The 18,208-nt window shown below is 39.7% G+C and overlaps 1 protein-coding gene across 1 annotated transcript in view; it reads left to right on the top strand.

The window, feature by feature from the left end:
• myo10l1 (myosin X, like 1) overlaps window positions 1-18,208 on the top strand; it is a 44,175-nt gene that overhangs the window by 10,626 nt on the left and 15,341 nt on the right. Inside the window, 24 exon segments of the mRNA XM_061795638.1 lie at window positions 174-272; window positions 6,030-6,188; window positions 6,537-6,724; window positions 7,214-7,348; window positions 8,016-8,140; window positions 8,306-8,319; window positions 8,396-8,480; window positions 8,573-8,679; window positions 9,526-9,655; window positions 10,132-10,250; window positions 10,332-10,478; window positions 10,581-10,681; window positions 11,294-11,360; window positions 11,623-11,715; window positions 11,790-11,858; window positions 11,932-12,014; window positions 12,583-12,685; window positions 13,316-13,396; window positions 14,389-14,513; window positions 15,293-15,410; window positions 15,797-15,903; window positions 16,216-16,402; window positions 16,404-16,535; window positions 17,786-18,061. Coding sequence (XP_061651622.1) covers window positions 174-272; window positions 6,030-6,188; window positions 6,537-6,724; window positions 7,214-7,348; window positions 8,016-8,140; window positions 8,306-8,319; window positions 8,396-8,480; window positions 8,573-8,679; window positions 9,526-9,655; window positions 10,132-10,250; window positions 10,332-10,478; window positions 10,581-10,681; window positions 11,294-11,360; window positions 11,623-11,715; window positions 11,790-11,858; window positions 11,932-12,014; window positions 12,583-12,685; window positions 13,316-13,396; window positions 14,389-14,513; window positions 15,293-15,410; window positions 15,797-15,903; window positions 16,216-16,402; window positions 16,404-16,535; window positions 17,786-18,061 — 2,850 coding nt within the window.

Below are 18,208 nucleotides of genomic sequence, written 5' to 3'. Positions count from 1 at the left end.
ACTTTGTTGTGTATATGTAATAATAAGATGAGGCCATTAAACATTTATACGTGGGTGGAGCATGGTGTCAACATTTGATGATCATTTTTTAGGATTCGCCATGAAAAGAGGGTGAGAGGGCCTCGTTGGTCGCTCCTTGCAGCTTTAATAAACGTTATTGTTGTGTTTTCCAGGGGGCCCGCGTTTGGGTTAGGGAGAAAGAACAGCTGGTCCCGGCCACGGTCAATTCCTGCGGAGATGGAACCCTGGTTGTCACTACTGACTATGGAGAGGTAAGAACACACAGGCACATAGAAACATGATATGAATCAAATACAGTATGCTCAACAGACAGATGTTCACTCAGCACTCAGCATGGAGTGTTAGCTCCTCTGGCAATATGCTCTGCATTTAAGCTTAGCAGTGAAGCGAAAGGCAGCTAAAGGCAGCTTCACTATATTTGCATTCATTCTAAGAACAGCCATTAATCCCAAAGCAGGCAGCCAGAGAGGTCTGAGACTCAATTTGAAGCATTTTGAGCCCGACGCTGAGTCATGTACCGTTTGAAGGTGACTCCGCGGTCTCTTGGAGTTTTGTGCTGTTCTTTCATTTTCCAACCTTAGCATCAGCATTGTTCCGAAGCTGTCAGATTTATGTCTTAACCTTTGTCTTTGCGCCAGTACTGATAAATACAGTTGCAAAAAAAGCATGGAAACCATTTGGAATGACCTAGATTTCTGCATAAATTGGTCAAATAACGTGATCTGATTTTCACTCTAACAAACTCAAAAGTGGTGTGTGTGTGTTTTTTTTTTATAAGGGAGGCAGCTTTAATCAACACCTCCGATCTCATTATTAGCTCTCGGAGAAGTCATTTGTGTTTCTGTCCGCCACATGCATGGATCCGCACACTAATTGACAAAGTGTAATGCAGCGGCTTGGTGATGAAGTGCTGCCTCCACAAAGGAAAATCTAATCCATGCTGTCTGTGTGGGCACTTGGGAGCGCTTTGCAGTTCACGGTAGCTTTTTTATTTTATTTTATTTTTACTTCCACATTACCATTTAACATCCCTATTTTACCTATTAATCTTAGCACAAGTTAACTTCCTGAAACACTTTTGACATTTTACATTTTAAGATATTAATGATGATGTTTGTTCAGTCCCACTGTATAAGAAATAAATGAGTAGCGAGATAGACAATTATTACCATTTTTACAAAGATAAAGTTGTAATATTATGGGACAAATCAAAATTTCAAACTGTAAAGTTGTACCAGTAATATTACAATAAAAAGTGTAAATAATAATAATAAATAAAAAAAATTAAGGACATTCATAATCCAGAAGATTAATGAGTGTGTCTGCGGAAATAAGAACACTTCTAGTTTGGAACAGTCCCACCAGAGGTACACAAGGGACGTACAAAAAGACAAATTACACTACTGTTTGTATAATTTGTTAACATGAGAGAAAAAAATCTAAGCGTTGGGAGGGGATTGAGACTCTTGGCCGCAGTCTATTATTAGCTGCCAACTGGAGCACGTGTGTATGTGTGTGTGCGTGTGCGTGTGTGTGTTTGTGCATGTGTTGGGCTCAAAAACATTAAATCCGAAGTGCAATGTGTGTGCGTGCCCTCGCTGGGTTATACAGATTAGATGAGCCTATGCACCCTCTTAATGAGATCTCAAACCTTCAATTACATTATTTTGCCAGAGGCCACGGCGTCAAAAGGTTGCGGATATGGGGGCAGAATGAGTGGTTGAAGGCAATGTTTTGCTGACATCCGCTATAGGTTGAATTTAGTGCTCTTTTGATATTCTATTACTGCTTTTAGGACTTCCTGAATACCCCTCAAGTCCTCCCTGTAAGGGGAAACAAAATAATGTGTGGCATTCCACAAGGCTCACTACTTGAACCCCTGTAATTTTCTTTGAAAAAGAAGTTTGTGAAGATTATGTAAAATAGGAGAATAATGGTGGGCACCACAGCTGCCTCACAGTTCTGAGGTTCGGGATTTGAATCTGGGCTGTAGCCTTCAGGTGTGGGGTTTGCATGTTCTCCCCATGCTTGGATTTACTTGGGGTACTACAAAACATGCATGTTAGGTTCATTGAAGACTCTAAATTGGTCTTTGGTGTGAATGGGAGTTTGAAATATTGTTTGTCTAGATGTGCCCGGTGACCAGTCCAGCATGTACACCATCCTTTGCCCAAAAGTGAACTGGGATAAACTCCAGCCCACCGTTGACCGTAATGAGAACAAGTGCATAGAAAATGGATGGATGTATGGGTACATGTCTACAGAACATATGATGTAGAGTACAGGAATGGCACCTGCCTCACTCTCTAGCCTTACCGTAAACAAATACAGTGCAGCTCAGCCTCTGGTATGCGGACGTCCCGGCTAACGATATACTTTTGGCAGTACGTCAAACTTGTTACGTCATTTGAGATGCCATCATGACAAAAAAAACCTGAAGAAGTTCAAATTAAGTTCACCTGTGATGTTTATAGTGCATTTTATGTTCATCCTGAAATTTTTTGTGAGTGGTATAATTTACACTCTTACTGTAGCACTTATCTGTGTCTTTAAACCCCTAAAAAGATGACAAAATATTGACTTTCCTTCAAAGAAAATATTTAAGCTGAAAACATTATCCATGTTTTGTCATGGTAGTTCCTTTGTCTTCAAATATGAGTTAAAAGGATGCATTCTTATTTAAAAAAAACAAAACTATTTCATCCTGATAGTCGGAATTTGACTGGTCGGCAGATCTCATGAAGGATTTCTCTCCTTTTCTCTCCAGCGGCATCATGCTGCTCCGGGCGCCACGGTTACCGTCACCGAATCAGCATCCTTTTTAAGTATGCGTTCATTGTGACACAAGAAAGAGAGAGCTGCAACAAACCCCAGACAAAACGCATGGACGCCCCCAGCACCTGTGTGTCTAATATTTATTCCATACGCACGCACGCACACACACACAGGTTATGTTAGCAGTGAGATGCGTTTGTTACGTGACCTGGATTTCTGTAGCTTTAGCGTGAAAGCGAGAGAGCGCTCACTCGAGCAGGGAACATGCTGCAGGGATGCTTTATACGCACACACACGCGCGCGCACATATACACACATGAAACTGAAATGTGACTGTGCAAAAAAAATAAATAAAATGTCCACTGTTTTTTGTGTGATAGTGCAAGCAAAATGACCCACATTCCTCCTCTCCATCAGTTTAATGTCGCCGGGCCACAAAGGACACTCATGCATGGGCTTACTCCCCGCTCTCGTAATTAATTTGACACAAAAACACACTTATGCAAACACATATGCGTATGCATGCTAAAAAAAAAAGAACAACGAGAGCGCACGAGAGAGACTCGGCATCAGCCCCCCATGGTGAGGGAATGTGGGCTATTGCTACTTGGGCTTCTAAGAGCAGGATGACATGGATTTTTTTTTTTTATAGCTATGGAATGCACAGGAACTTGAGGCACAGAGCAACGATAAAGTGAAGTTAGCTATGTTTACTCTGAATGTCAAAAGACTCACCTTTCAAGTCATCTCCCTTTCTGTGTACGATATGCATCATCAAACTGATGGGTACTCATTTTTGTTTTTCCATTTTAATATTAGTGTAACTAAAAAAAAAATACATATTCACTGTTTACAATCAAGGATTCAATGATTCAAGGACATATAATAATAATAATAATAATAATAATAATAATTGTTATTATTATAATTATTTAAATTTAAAATTGGTACTTTTAATGTTTTTTTAATCTTATTTACAGTAAATGTTCATTGAGATAGATAAAAAAAAAAAAAAGATGAAATTCAGTTTTATTAACTGACTTAACCGAAATTAAAGCAACCAATACCACAGGAGTGTTGATAAATTGTAAATGCTTAGTGGGCTGGATTAAATAACAGAACATCCTCACCATTGGGAACAATGGTGAGGATAATTTAATAATCATAAAGCGGCTCCTGTGCAGTGGCCAGGATGAGATTAAACGATGAGCCATGAAGGTCATACACATCTGATCCGAGCCAGCTTGCAGGTAGATGATGGTTGATCCTCAGATGGTAAAAAAAAGAAAATACTGCGTGTTTATATCGGTCACTGTGCCGAGGGCTTTCCTCCCTCTGTGTACCAATTGCTGTCTGTCTTCATCTTTAATACGTGAAGTCATGTGAGGAGCTTCGCCTAATCTCTGGCTCGCCTCCTCAATCGAGCAAAGCGCATTCACACATCAGAGAGCTTTAGAAGAAAAGACTGGCACACCAAAAATAGGCTTTCATTATACATTAAAGACAGTAGAGCCATGTTAGAAGTCGTCGTTCACAGTTAGTGCGCATGTGAAAAGGTTCATATGAGGGCACGTGCAGTCACAACATCAGGTACAGGTAAAGCCAATATAAAAATTATGCATTATAGATCATATCAATTAAACAATATGTCCCGTCGTCGCCAGAGCTGTTCCTATTATTTTGACCCTGATTCTGAACTGGTGGGTCGGGACCCATTTTGGGTGGCCTGCGGGCAGCCATTAAAAAATTACATTGGTCGTATTGTTCCCAGGCGGAGCATACTGTATTAGATAAGCGAAAGGAAATGGTACTCACTTGTGCTCTAGTCACAAGTTTACTTTGTAAACAAATACAGAGCAGCTTAGCCTCTGGCTAACAGGGAACATGCCTAGCAATACGCTTTTGGCGGTATGTCAAACTGGTTTGAAATGGCATTTTAAAAATACAACGTACTGCATGTTTTCAGAAGCTATTTTTAAACCCCAAAAAAATGCTTTATTATTCTTAACTTCTATAAAAGTATGTCATGACTGTGCCACTATAGGAAAATGCGGGTCTCAGGGTCAGACTGAAAAGTACATCACGTCAACACAAACACTCGTTAGCAGAGTTAGCAGAGCATAAGACTTCATTCGTTAACATGTACAAAGTGCTCATCGTGTCATCGACCTGTTACCTCATCACATCTGTACACTCAATTGGCAGACCCTTTCCTTCTGTCATCACCACACATTTCCTGCCATTGACGGCTTTAGAAGTCAAATATCCATGTTAACTGGGAGGCGTGGCAGTGAATGAGTTAACTGGTTGCGTGTTTTCAAGTTATTGATGCCCCCCCCCACACACAAAAAATACGTTTAGAATTGCCTATAGTAAACCATAAATACATCACAAATTATGATTACATAACAGTTTAATATCATTTCAAAGTCATCTTTCAACAGTACCCTTAAAAATGAATGGATTTCATATGATTTGATTGAGGAAGAATTTACAACTCTACGTAACTTCCACTTAATTCCTCCCCAAAATACAAAACTTGCTTCTCAGTCAAGATGTATTACTTCACCATACTTCCTTGGACCAATCATTGTACCACTTTCCTATATATCCATTAAATCAGATTCAGCTTTGTCACCATATGACTGACTTAACCCTCAGGCTTTGTTCATTTTACTATCGTTTGAGCTTTTAAACAAACAAAAGGCTTCTTTTATGCCATAAAGTATTTTTTTTTAACTAACATCAGTTCTTGCCATGAGGATAAAAAAAAAAAAGCGTGGTGGACACAATTGGCCAGCAGAGAGCCCAGGGTTCAGCATCTGTTATTGCAACACACACACACACTCGTGCGCACTCGCACACACACATGCACACACACGCACACATTGACATTAACTATGCACTCTTTTAAAAGGCCGTGCTTTCTATTCTTGGACGGGTTTGAAGCAATGAATGGACGACCTTAACGGTCATTATCTCCTATCAGGGTGTGTGTGTGTGTGTGTGTGTGTGTGTGTGTGCGTGCGTGCATTTGACCTAATTACACACAGGGCTGCTCCTAGTGGTCACATTTAGTGAAGGAGATCCCTTCAATTTTATCAAAGTGCCCTTAAAAAAGGTCTGAAAAAGTCTTCCATTTGGAGACCTTCAGATCTTGATATGTACTGTACAGCAAGTGTAAATGTGTGTGTCAGTTACGATTGGTGTGTTTTTCATATGTTGTGTATCAGGTGCTGTACCTGCAGCAGGCGGAGGTCACCAGGGAGCGCGTGTACGCCATGCACCAGTCCAGTGTGGACGGCGTGGAGGACATGTCGGCGCTGGCTGAGCTGCACGAGGCGGCCATCATGCACAACCTGTACCAGCGCTACCAGAAGGACAACATCTATGTGAGATCTTTTAATACACGGAAATCAAGATGGCGGCAAAGCACTTAAAACAGAAATAGGTATTCTGTTTGGATTGATTTGATTGCAATGGTCTGTATCAACCCAAAGAATAATCAGCAAATGCATCTAACATGTACACAATCATGAACCCATGTAACATAAACGACTGTATTCGGTAGTTCAATTATTCAATACAAACATCCCAGCGCCCCATTAGGCTCATCAATAGTATTAGCGAGCACACGAGCATGAATAACAGGAAATGCTACCAGTTCCCATAGCAACAGTTAGCTAAGTAGGCTAACATGTGACGACGTGCGCAGGTAAATTGTGCACGACTTTTTTCAGACAAACATTGGCAGCATCCTGGCCGCCGTCAACCCTTATAAGCAGTTCCCGGGTCTGTACGACCCGGAGCGGGTGGACCTCTACTCCAAGCACCAGCTGGGCGAGCTGCCGCCGCACATCTTTGCCGTGGCCAACGAATGCTACCGCTGCATTTGGAAGAGACACGACAGCCAGTGTGTGCTCATCAGGTCAGCTCCCATGACACACACATATTTCTCATTCATTTTTCAAGTAGTCTTGTTTTAACCTCTGAAACCTTTGTGGGAATGGTACATTTAGTACATATAGCGCATCTTATTTTATCCCTCACAATTTTGGGGGGGATTTACATCAGTCTTATTTTATCCTGAGCAACTTTTGGGGGATTCGTGTTTGTCTTATTTTAATCAGTGGAACTTTTTAAAAAAATATTATTTATTATTATTATTTTTTTACATTCATCTTATTTTAACCTGCGCATTTTGTGGTGATTTCCGGTCGTTTTATTTCAACCGCTACAACTTTTGGCAGGTTTTACGGTCGTCTCATTTCAAACTGTGCAAATTTTAGGGAATGTCTTATTTTTTTAATCTCGTGCAACATTTGGGGGATTTGCGGTCAATTTATTTGAACCTGCACAACTTTTGGGGGCGCTAGCTGTCCATCAAAACGTCAACATCAGTTTGCGTGTGTGCCAGTGGCGAGTCGGGGGCGGGGAAGACGGAAAGCACCAAGCTGTTGCTGCAGTTCTTGTCGATGATGAGCCAGAACTCAGCTGGGACGCCGCCGTCGGAGAGAAGCACGCGTGTGGAGCAGGCCATTGTACAGAGCAGGTAAATTCAGTACACGCAATATTGTGGGGAGATCACATGGCTGAGTCTACTGGAAAAACAAAATAGTTGTTAGATACGCATAAAGTAAAATTGTCTTCATTACTGTGTATGTGTTTTATTGGTGTTGCTGTTTTTTTGTTAGTAACATAGTTCCAATTACTATTATGAGCAATGCACACAAGACTGTGGCACGACTACACACTACAAGAACACTAGGAGTTGTTCAAAACATTGTTCCCACATGACATGAGATCATCTTTGATACAGTTTTGGTGCTTTACGAGGTGCCGCTGTTTTCTGTCAGCAACAGCGTTCAAATAAATATTGCGGACAATTCACACAGCATTGTGGCACGACCACATGTCAGTCTACTGGAACACTAATCGTCATTAAAAATATTGTCTACACGTAATGTAAGATCATCTTTTATGTGCAGGGAACTTGCAGACATGTAAGACGTCACCGTTTTGGTGCTGCTGTTTTGGTTAGCAAGAGAGTTCAAATGGACTCAGCAGTTAATTCTTTAAGTTCCGCGCATCGACGACAGAATCCATAGACTGATATAATTCATATGGGGAAATGTCCATTTGAGGGAGGTGTTTATTTGATGAATAAAACACTTTTCACCAATGGCAGCTTTCCACCAACCTCCCCCTTCTCTACGCAGTCCTATCATGGAAGCGTTTGGGAACGCCAAGACCGTCTACAACAACAACTCCAGCCGCTTCGGCAAGTTCATCCAGCTTCACTTCTCGGAGAGCGGCAACATCCAGGGAGGCTGCGTCATCGATTGTATCCTCTTCTGCCTTCAAAATAACTAACTTCTCGCACACGCAACAATATATGGGTCCACCATGTGCTCATTAAATGCCAACATTATCCCAAAATGTCCACCCTGTCATTGTCAGCAAGCTCACATATTTTGCTGATGACTTTCCTTGACTTGCGTCCTGTCAGATTTACTGGAAAAGGTCATCAAAGTTGAACTATTTGGGACAGGTTTGTTTTGTTAGTGGGAATGTTGACGATTGGGTTGACTGGTTGCAGAACCGAGTGGTGCGACAGAATCCCGGAGAACGCAACTACCACATCTTCTACGCGCTGCTGGCGGGAGCCACCAAAGAGCATAAAAGTCAGTTTGCTCGCATATCAAGATCAGATTCGATTAGATTTTGTTTTGAGTTTTTTTTTTTAATTATTATTTTATTTTTTTCCTTTGGTCAGGTCTCTACTTCCTTGAGGATCCAGCAGAATCTTTCCACTACCTCAGCCAGTCAGGCTGCCTGAAGGACAAGAGTCTGAATGACAAAGAGCTGTTTAACAGTGTTATGGTGAGTTCACTTCATATAATTATTGATCCAGTGGAATCATCTTTCCCCCAAAAAACACAGTCTACTTTTTTTAAAAAAATAATGAACTAATTTGGCAGAAGAACTGTTGTCGTACTAGAGTGGCTCCAACTACTTGAGACAAATTCCTTGTGTGTTTTTTGGACATACTTGGCAAAAAGAAAGATGATTCTGATTCTGAACCGAATTCCGTGTTGTGTAATTTAAAACAATTACCTTTCCTTAAGCAAGCCCCACTATCTCAATGATAACATTAACTGGTAATATAAAACACCATTGATATACTGACAATTAGAAATAATTGTCAGTATAACCCTTTAAGCAACGGATATTTCAATACAAACGGTGTAGCAACACATGTAGACCGACACTAGAACAATACTCAGAGGCATATATTCTTTATTCCCTGCGGAAAACGATTAATATTACAGTAGCTATTTGAGTCACTTAGAGTGGTTGTGAAACTTCTTCATTATGTTGAAATGTTTTAATTTATTCTTAGATTTATTTGTTTTTTTACTCTTTATTCTTTTTTTAATGTTTACATTTTTTTAAATTTTGGTTTAATTTTTAAGTAACTTTACAGAAGTTATTTTTCACATCTTATTTTTTAAGTCATTACAGTATTGCCATTTTCTTTTTCTTTCCTTTCTTTTTTTAAACATAAAGTAAAATATGATTTTATTGCCATTATATCGAATTACAATTGTCCATTATCATTACCTGTCTTTGCTGATTGGCTGGGACAAATCCCACAGTTCTACCACTTTATACAGCAAAGTCCATTTTCACTCAGCAAATATGGTTCCTTGTCTACGTTGCGAGCAGGAGGCGCTGAAGGTGCTGGAATTCTCCGAGGAGGAGATCAGGGACATGTTCAAGCTCCTCTCGGGCGTCCTGCAGCTCGGCAACGTGGAGTTCATGACGGCGGGAGGAGCTCAGATCACCACCAAGCAAGGTCGGTGGCAAGCTGAAAAGAGAGTGGAAAAAAAAGGGTGTCTGTGTATTCTCTGGACACTGCTCCATAGTCTCCACTTTGCTGCAGCAGCCGGTTTTTGTCTCTAGCATGAGTCTCCTCTTGCTGCTACTAACATTTTTAAAAATTCATATTAGCTTACCCTGTTGCTGCCATTTTATATGTACGCTGCGGTCTCCGCTTTGCTACAGTGCTCCATGTTCATGCTGTCCCCAGTGTCCTCTTGGATAAATATTTTTTTTTAAAATTAACAATAGCATACCCTGTTACTTTGACTCAGCTCTAGATGCTGCAGTATTATACGCCACAGTTTCAACTCTGCTGCAGTCCTCCATCTTATTTCTGTCCTCAATCTCCTCTTGCATAACACTTGGAAAACGCTGGTAATTTTTCAAATGAATGAGTCAGTATGTTTACCCTATGTATGTTTGTGTGTATGTTTGTGGTGGTCTTTCCAGTGGTGACCAATGCCAGCGAGCTGCTTGGCCTCGACGCTTTCCAGTTGTCCGAAGTGCTGACTCAGCGCTCCATCATCCTGCGAGGGGAAGAGATATGTTCTCCGCTGACCATCGAGCAGGTCATCAAACACTCGTCGATTGATTTTCCTTGGGATTTATTTTCTCCCAATCCTAATAGGCCTCCTGTCGTATTGTCACAGGCCGTGGATTCCCGGGACTCTGTTGCCATGGCGCTGTATTCCCAATGTTTCTCCTGGATCATCCTCAAGATTAATCAGAAGATCAAAGGGAAGGAAAACTTTAAGTCCATCGGCATCCTGGACATCTTTGGCTTTGAGAACTTTGAGGTTTTGTTTGAGCACGACACACACACGTACTGTGTGGGGGGAAAAAAAGCACACGCACGCACACACGTATATGCAAATGAGTCGGTGTGTGTTTGCCTTCAGGTGAATCGCTTTGAGCAGTTCAACATCAACTACGCCAACGAGAAGCTGCAGGAGTACTTCAACAAGCACATCTTCTCCTTGGAGCAGCTCGAGTACAACAGGTGCACGTTGTGAAGTTTTATTTGACTCAAATTGTCTTTAGTCTTTTTTGTTTGGTTTTGTTTTAGTTTTTAATGTATGATTTACAGTTTTTCTTTTGAAATTATTTTTAATTCAACACATCTATTGTTACACTATAGAATTTCCATTTTAAATGTTATTCATTACTTGATTATAATTTTTTTGTTGAATGTTTTTAATTTTTTAAATTATTTTCATTTGTTTTATTTTTAATGGTTGAATTTCTTTGTTATTCGGAATATTAAATATGTATTTTCTTTTGTTTTTAGTTTTTTTTAAATAGTTTGTTTAATTTTTTTCAGTTTTATAATTCAAATGTTTTTAAGTATTAAATATTCAAATTGTGTTTTGGATGATTCATTCTGTATGTATTAGTTTAAAAATATACATTTTTTATATTTAAATGTGTTTCAATGTTCTTGTTTTGTGTTAAATGTTTTCATTTTTATAATTTTAATAATATTTTTAATGACTATATTTTTACAATCTTATTTGTATTTATGAACGGTATCATTTTTGTAATTCAATTAAAGTATATATTTGTTATCATTTCATTTACTAATGTACTGCGCTTCATGTTGACGTCCTTGCAGGGAAGGTGTCCAGTGGGACGCCATCGACTGGATGGACAATGCCGAGTGTCTTGACCTCATAGAGAAGGTATCACGCATGTAGTGGCAAATTTATATTTAATACAGAGCAGTGACTCAAGTGCAAAAAGAGCATGGTGCCATCAGCCTAGTTTGTCATTCACACAGATTAGTGAATATAAATGTAAAAGTAAATGTAAATGCGCGTGCCCTTCTTTCTCCTTTGCTTTTGTTGATGTGGTTTTCGTGGTATCCTTTTATTAGAATTTTTGTTTTTATTGTTCTTTTTTTTGTGGTATCTAATGGGCCGCCGACTTTGCTTGGCTCTTCAGAAATTGGGATTGTTGGCTCTGGTGAACGAAGAGAGTCGCTTCCCCAAAGGCACAGACTTCACTCTTCTTGAGAAGCTGCACAGTAGACACTCTGTGAGTTATTTTATTTCTTGTTTTTGAACGTGACATACAATGCAGATGACACTAACGTTGACATTTTGCGGCAGACCAACCCGTACTACGTGAAGCCCAGACTGGCCGACCATCAGTTCGGTATCAAACATTACGCCGGGGAGGTGAGTAGCGCCATTGTTTGCTGCCGTGTGCCAGACAGCCGACACGATGTCTTTTGCGTTTGTGCGGTTTTAGGTTCTGTATGACGTCAAAGGCATTTTGGAGAAGAACAGAGACACGTTCAGAGACGACATCCTCAACATGCTCAAAGACAGCAGGTAGGTAGGACTGTGTGTAACAGACACAGCCAAAATCATGAAAAATCCTAATGATATGAGTCAAATAAGAGAAAATAATACAAAGTATTAGAAAAAAACACAAATATTAGACACAACAATCATCCATATGTTTGTTATTATCAAACTAATTGATTAACTCAAACACATAGTTACATTAAAAGAGAAAAAGACAGTAACACATTCCAAACGTTCTATGATGTCATCAATTTTCATTTTAATAAGATTTTGTATTTAAAAAAATGCATTGTGGAAACAGACTTTTTATATTTTGTTATAATTTCAGAGATGCTGTTTTAACAAACAATGAACAAACAAAAATGACCTTTGTGTGTTAGGTGGAAAATGAAAAAAAGAGCAAAATACTGGCTATAAAAATGCTATAGCCAGTATTTTGCAATGTAGTGCTTTCATGAAAAAATATAGCAATCATATTTTGGGATGATTTGAAATGCACTGGGTAAAATAATGCTTTCTGTATGATGTCCTGAAATGATGCTTATGTCTGCATTTATTCCTCCATAAACACAATTTTGGACAATGTCTCCAGGCTGGACTTCATCTATGACCTTTTTGAGAAGGTGGGCAGCAGGAACAACGAGGAGAAGATGGGAACAGCCAGACGCAAGCCCACCGTCAGCTCCCAGTTCAGGGTGCGCACACAAAACAGTGAAAAGACATCCTCGAAATAAAAATGCGTCAATACTTCACAGTGGTGCCGTGACACAGCTTGTGAGTCATTCAAAATGCGAGCTGTCATTCGATTTTCTTGAGATACTAAACGTAAAACATTTCATGTTGTGCATTTCAAACAAACAAACAAACAACTGACTTAAAGCAACTCATACTTGAACCAAAACGGTGGAGCAACACATGCAGACAGACAATATCCCTATAGTCAGGCATATATTCTTGATCCTTTAACCTGCCCCCCCCCCACGGTGGCCAAGGCAGGCACACCAGAAGAAGCAGCAGAATGAACTGAATTGAACCGTTGAGTCACAGACTGTTTAATTATTTTACATTCTATTTAATGATATTATTACTCCATGAATGTATAATGTACAATATTATAAAGTGCTATTTTCCTTGTTAATAAACACAATATATATATATATTTTTAAGGGAGTGGCTGGAACAGATTATTGGCATTTTAAATCATTTCAGTGGGGAAAGATGATTTGCAATACAAGTGTTTTGGGTTACGAGCGTGGTCCCGGAATGAATTCAACTTGTATCTCAAGGCCCCACCATATACTGTATTTTTTCTCTCTCCCCTGCAGGACTCCCTGCATGCTCTCATGGCCACTCTGAGTGCTTCCAATCCTTTCTTCATCCGCTGCATTAAGCCCAATATGGAAAAGGTCAGTCTCTTTATATCTCATGTCGCTTTAGGCGAATTCATCATTTTTTAGCCCTTTAAATTCAATCAATAAAATCAGCATTCTATTTTAACACTTCAAATGAAATTAGCATTACTTTTAAACACATTAGGACACAATTATTCATTTTTCGAGCTTCAAATGAAATTATTGTTCATTTTTTTAGCACTACAAAAGTAATCTTTTTTTTTTTGCACTTCAAAGGACATTTGCTTAGATTTTGTGTGCTTTAATCAGTAATATTCAAAGTGATATTAGCATAAATTATTTTAGTACTTTAAACAAATGTAGCACACATTTTCAGTGCTTTTAACAAAATTTGTATTATTTTCAGCATTTCGAATGAGCACTTTCAATGAAATGATTATGTATTTATATTTCATTTTTAGCATTTTAAATGAATTTATTGTTCATTTTTAACACTTTGAACGAAGTTATCATTCAATTTTTAGCGCTTCAAACGCAATTATTATTCATTTTTAATGCTTTAAACAAAATTCTAATACAATTTTAGTGCTTTCAGTGAAACTATCATTAATTTCTAGTATTTTTAATGAAATTTGCGTTCATTATTTGAGGTTTAAATTAGGTTATTCTTTTTCAGCACTTCAACGGAAATTACCACCCATTTCTTGCTCTTCAAACAAAATAATCATAAATTTTTGAGCGCTTCAGAGTGATATGATAAGTGATAAAATCCTTCATTTTTTAGCACATGCAATGAAATCGTAATCGTAATTGAAATTAATGGAATTGTTTGAGCACTTTAGATGAAATTACTTTTGTTATTCTTGTTGTGGTTTAAATGAAATGAGCTTCAATTTTTTTGGGCACTTCAAATAAAATTAGTATGGATTTAGAGATTGAAACTAAATTATGGTTAATTGTCTTTGCATTAGTTCGTAGTGCTCAAATGACATTAGTGTTAATTTTTCCCACTTCAAATGAACTTGTCGACATTTCTTTGCTGGCAGAATCCCAACGTGTTCGATCCGGACGTTGTCCTCAACCAGCTGAGGTACTCGGGGATGCTGGAGACGGTCAAGATCCGTCGCGCAGGGTTCCCTGTCCGAAGAACTTTCAAAGACTTCTTCTCGCGGTGAGTCCTTCTAAATCGGACCACATAGCGTCACCCATAAACGGCATAGCATTATTTTACGGATAATACACGCACCGTGGTACCTTGACTTACAAGCTCCCCAACTTATGATTTTTTTTTCCACTTGCCACCAAAGGGTGTTATAGTCTTTTCCGTTTATAGGTTATTTTCATATAATTTGATCAATAAGTATAAAGAGACACACACACACACACACACAAAACCCTATGTAGCATTTGTTTATGCCACCAAGGTTTTATATGGGTAAATGTCTCCCATGCACTTCACGGCCTATTTTCAAAAGGTTATTGATGATTCACATTAGCATTTTGGTTCACTGGCTAACAACAGCATAGCATTATTTGAAAGATAATACAAGTGTATTGCTTACCTTGGGGCAGACAAACATGTGCCTGTAGATTTTTGATGGATTCCACTGACTATGTGGACAGCCGCATAGCTTTATCCATTAACATTCTAACATCCACGTAGCATTATGATACAGATAATACAAGCACATTACTTGCCGTGGTGCAAGTTTTGGAGGGATTCAAATGACTATGTGGTTGGCCGAATTAGGCCATTAGGCAGGTTGGTAGCGTAACGTTAGCATTTTGGCTAACAAGCTAACAAGAGCACAGTACGATTTTACCGATAATGCAAGTGCACTGCTTAGCATGGAGCGGACACAAGTTTGCCTGTAGATTTTTGACAGATTCAAATAACCAGTGTATGCGGATGACCGCATAGCTTTATCCTGCATTCTTTATTCCTGGCAGATATAAGATCATTTCCAAGGAGAAAGCGGCTACGGGAGGAGATGACAAGAAGAGGAGCACAGACCTACTGACTAAATACGACAAGACCAAGAAGAAGTGGCAGCTGGGGAAGACCAAAGTAAAATGAATTTCTGTTTAGACCAGTGGTGGGCAAAGTGCGGCCTGGGGGCCACTTACTCTGTTACCCAGAATGAACACTATCATATTCGTTACATTCATTTAGCCATGTGGTTTATTGGTTTATTCAAATTTGATCTTTATTTATCTCTTTCATCGCTGCAATAAATACTCTGGGATTTATATGTTGGTTATTTATATGGCAATGATTTTGTTCTTCTGAATACTTCTTTTTAACAGCTTCTGTTTTTCTCAGATTTTGGCATTTTGCCAAACAGTCTAATCGTTTAATTGTCTTAATAAGCTATCCGTCTATATTGTGTGTGTGTGTGTGTGTGTGCGTGTGTTATGTGTTACTTTTCGTGATGACTCGTGTTTCCTGGGCAGGTTTTTATGAAAGAGTCTCTGGAGCAACGCTTGGAGAAAGACCGCGACGAAGTGCGACGCCAGGCGGCCATGATCATAAGAGCTCACCTTCTCACTTTCTCGGCCAAGTAAGACGCCTGCATCACGAAAATCTCACCTGTAGTTCATTGTTTTTATGCTAGTATAACCACTCATAAATTCAGCTATTCTATTTTTTCTGTGGAACCTAATTCAAAGACCAACTCCAATTTAGGCCGGTCTTTGGCGCCATTTTGTAGCATCTTTTTGAGCGTTATGGGAAGAGCACAAAAAAAGGGAATAGGTGAATTTGTAAATAGTGGACCACAAATTGTAGACTATTCGAGGAGGATTGGGGTAGAAAGTGAATAATTCATGAATAGGGAACCGCGAAAACTGTAATAAAAATGAATGTGTTTTAGGAAACACTTCAAGCGAATGCGCGCTAGCACCATCACCCTGCAGAAGCACCTGCGCAGGCACATCCAGCGCGGCCGCTTTGTCCGCCAACGCAAGGCGGCGCTGGTGCTCCAGAGGCACCGGCGAGGCCAGGTGGCACGAGCTCGCGTCTGCAAGCTCCGAGAGGAGAGGAGGAAGAAGGAGGAGGAGAGATGAGGAGGATGAGGAGGAGGAGGAGGAGGAGGAGGAGGAGGAGGAGGAAGAAGAGGAAGAAGAGCAAGAGGAGGCAGAAGGCGACAGGGAGCAGAAGGGAGCTGCCGAGGGGACCAGTAAATCCTCTGAGGCAAGTAGACATCTTTATAGTTTATAAGGATGAGAAGTGGGATGCAATACCATACAACTACAACAACAAAAATGAAACAGAAAAGAAAGAAAGGAAATAACAATTAAGTAAAGGACAATACAAATTCAGTAGAATATAATTCAACTTAATTGCAATGCGATAAGATGGAAAATATTTGGAAAAATTGTCTGTGGAGGGGGAGCTCCAACCAGGAAGAAGGAAAAATACAAAATAAAATTCTGATCAGAAAAGAAATATGAAAATGGAAACAATTGAAAAAAATGAACAAAATAAGAAATATATGAACAAATATGGGCGGCACCGTGGCCGACTGGTTAGAGCGTCAGCCTCACAGTTCTGAGGACCCGGGTTCAATCCCCGGCCCCGCCTGTGTGGAGTTTGCATGTTCTCCCCGTGCCTGCGTGGGTTTTCTCCGGGCACTCCGGTTTCCTCCCACATCCCAAAAACATGCATTAATTGGAGACTCTAAATTGCCCGTAAGTGTGAATGTGAGTGCGGATGGTTGTTTGTTTGTATGTGCCCTGCGATTGGTTGGCAACCAGTTCAGGGTGTACCCTGCCTCCTGCCTGATGACAGCTGGCATAGGCTCCAGCACGCCCGCGACCCGAGTCAGGAGAAGCGGTAAAGAAAATGGATGGATGGAAGAACAAATATGCATACGTTGTACTTTAAGAAATTCAAACAATGCTTTGAAAAAACTAACTTTAAAATATTTTAAAAATGAAAATTAATAAAAATCCAGTAATATAATAAAAAATAAAAATAAAAGAAAACATACATACCCCAAAAAAGAAAAACAAATTTTAAAACATGCAAAAAAAAAATTTTCTATCTAAATTTATAGCAGAACCAGAAACCAGAAAATTGAAAAAAGGGTGGAAAATACTGTAGTCAAAATTAGAGGAAGTCATGACATGAAAAATGAAAAAAAAAAACTTGAAAACAAAAAATAATGACAAAGTGAAAAAACTGTTAAAAGATTTAAAAAATGATGGAAAAAGCAAAAAAAAAAACAGTAAAGAAGCTCAAGTTCTGTGAAAGTGAAGTGGAAAAAAAGTTTAATGAAGTAGTAGTAAGTACTGTTTCTTTACGTTCTATTTTATTATGTTATTACTGAATGTTTGTATACATTACAATACTGTGTATTTTCCTTTTTACCAAATATTAAAAAAAACATTTTTGGGCTGAATGCAGTCATTTACTTGCTAACAGTGTAATCGCATATCCAGAACGAAATGCGACAGATGGAGGAGATCCTCCAGCTGGAGCGCGAGATCGAACGTCTGCAGAAGAAGCGCGAGGACGAGGTGTCGCAGCTGTGCGAGTCGTCCAAGCAGGAGCTGCAGCTGCGCCGCGACGCCGAGGTCAAGCGCATGAAGAAGGAGGCCTCGCGCAAGGCCACGGGCCTCATCGACCTGCTCAACTTCGGCGGCGTGGATCCCTCTCTGGGCGCGGCGGCCGAAGCCGAGGTTGACGCCGAGGCCGGAGCGCCAGAGCCCGTCAAGGTGAGTGTGGGTGTCCTTCCTTTCCTCTCCCCAAACAGAAACATTATTCATTTTACAGTTACATATGACCATAAAATGGGGCTCAGGTCAGCATACGCACAGCCAAAACAACAACAAAAAACATCTGCAACCTACCGCAAAATGTTT

This window comes from Phyllopteryx taeniolatus, chromosome 13, assembly GCF_024500385.1.
Source record: "Phyllopteryx taeniolatus isolate TA_2022b chromosome 13, UOR_Ptae_1.2, whole genome shotgun sequence".
Lineage (NCBI taxonomy): Eukaryota > Metazoa > Chordata > Actinopteri > Syngnathiformes > Syngnathidae > Phyllopteryx > Phyllopteryx taeniolatus.
This window is presented reverse-complemented; position numbering and strand designations above follow the sequence as displayed.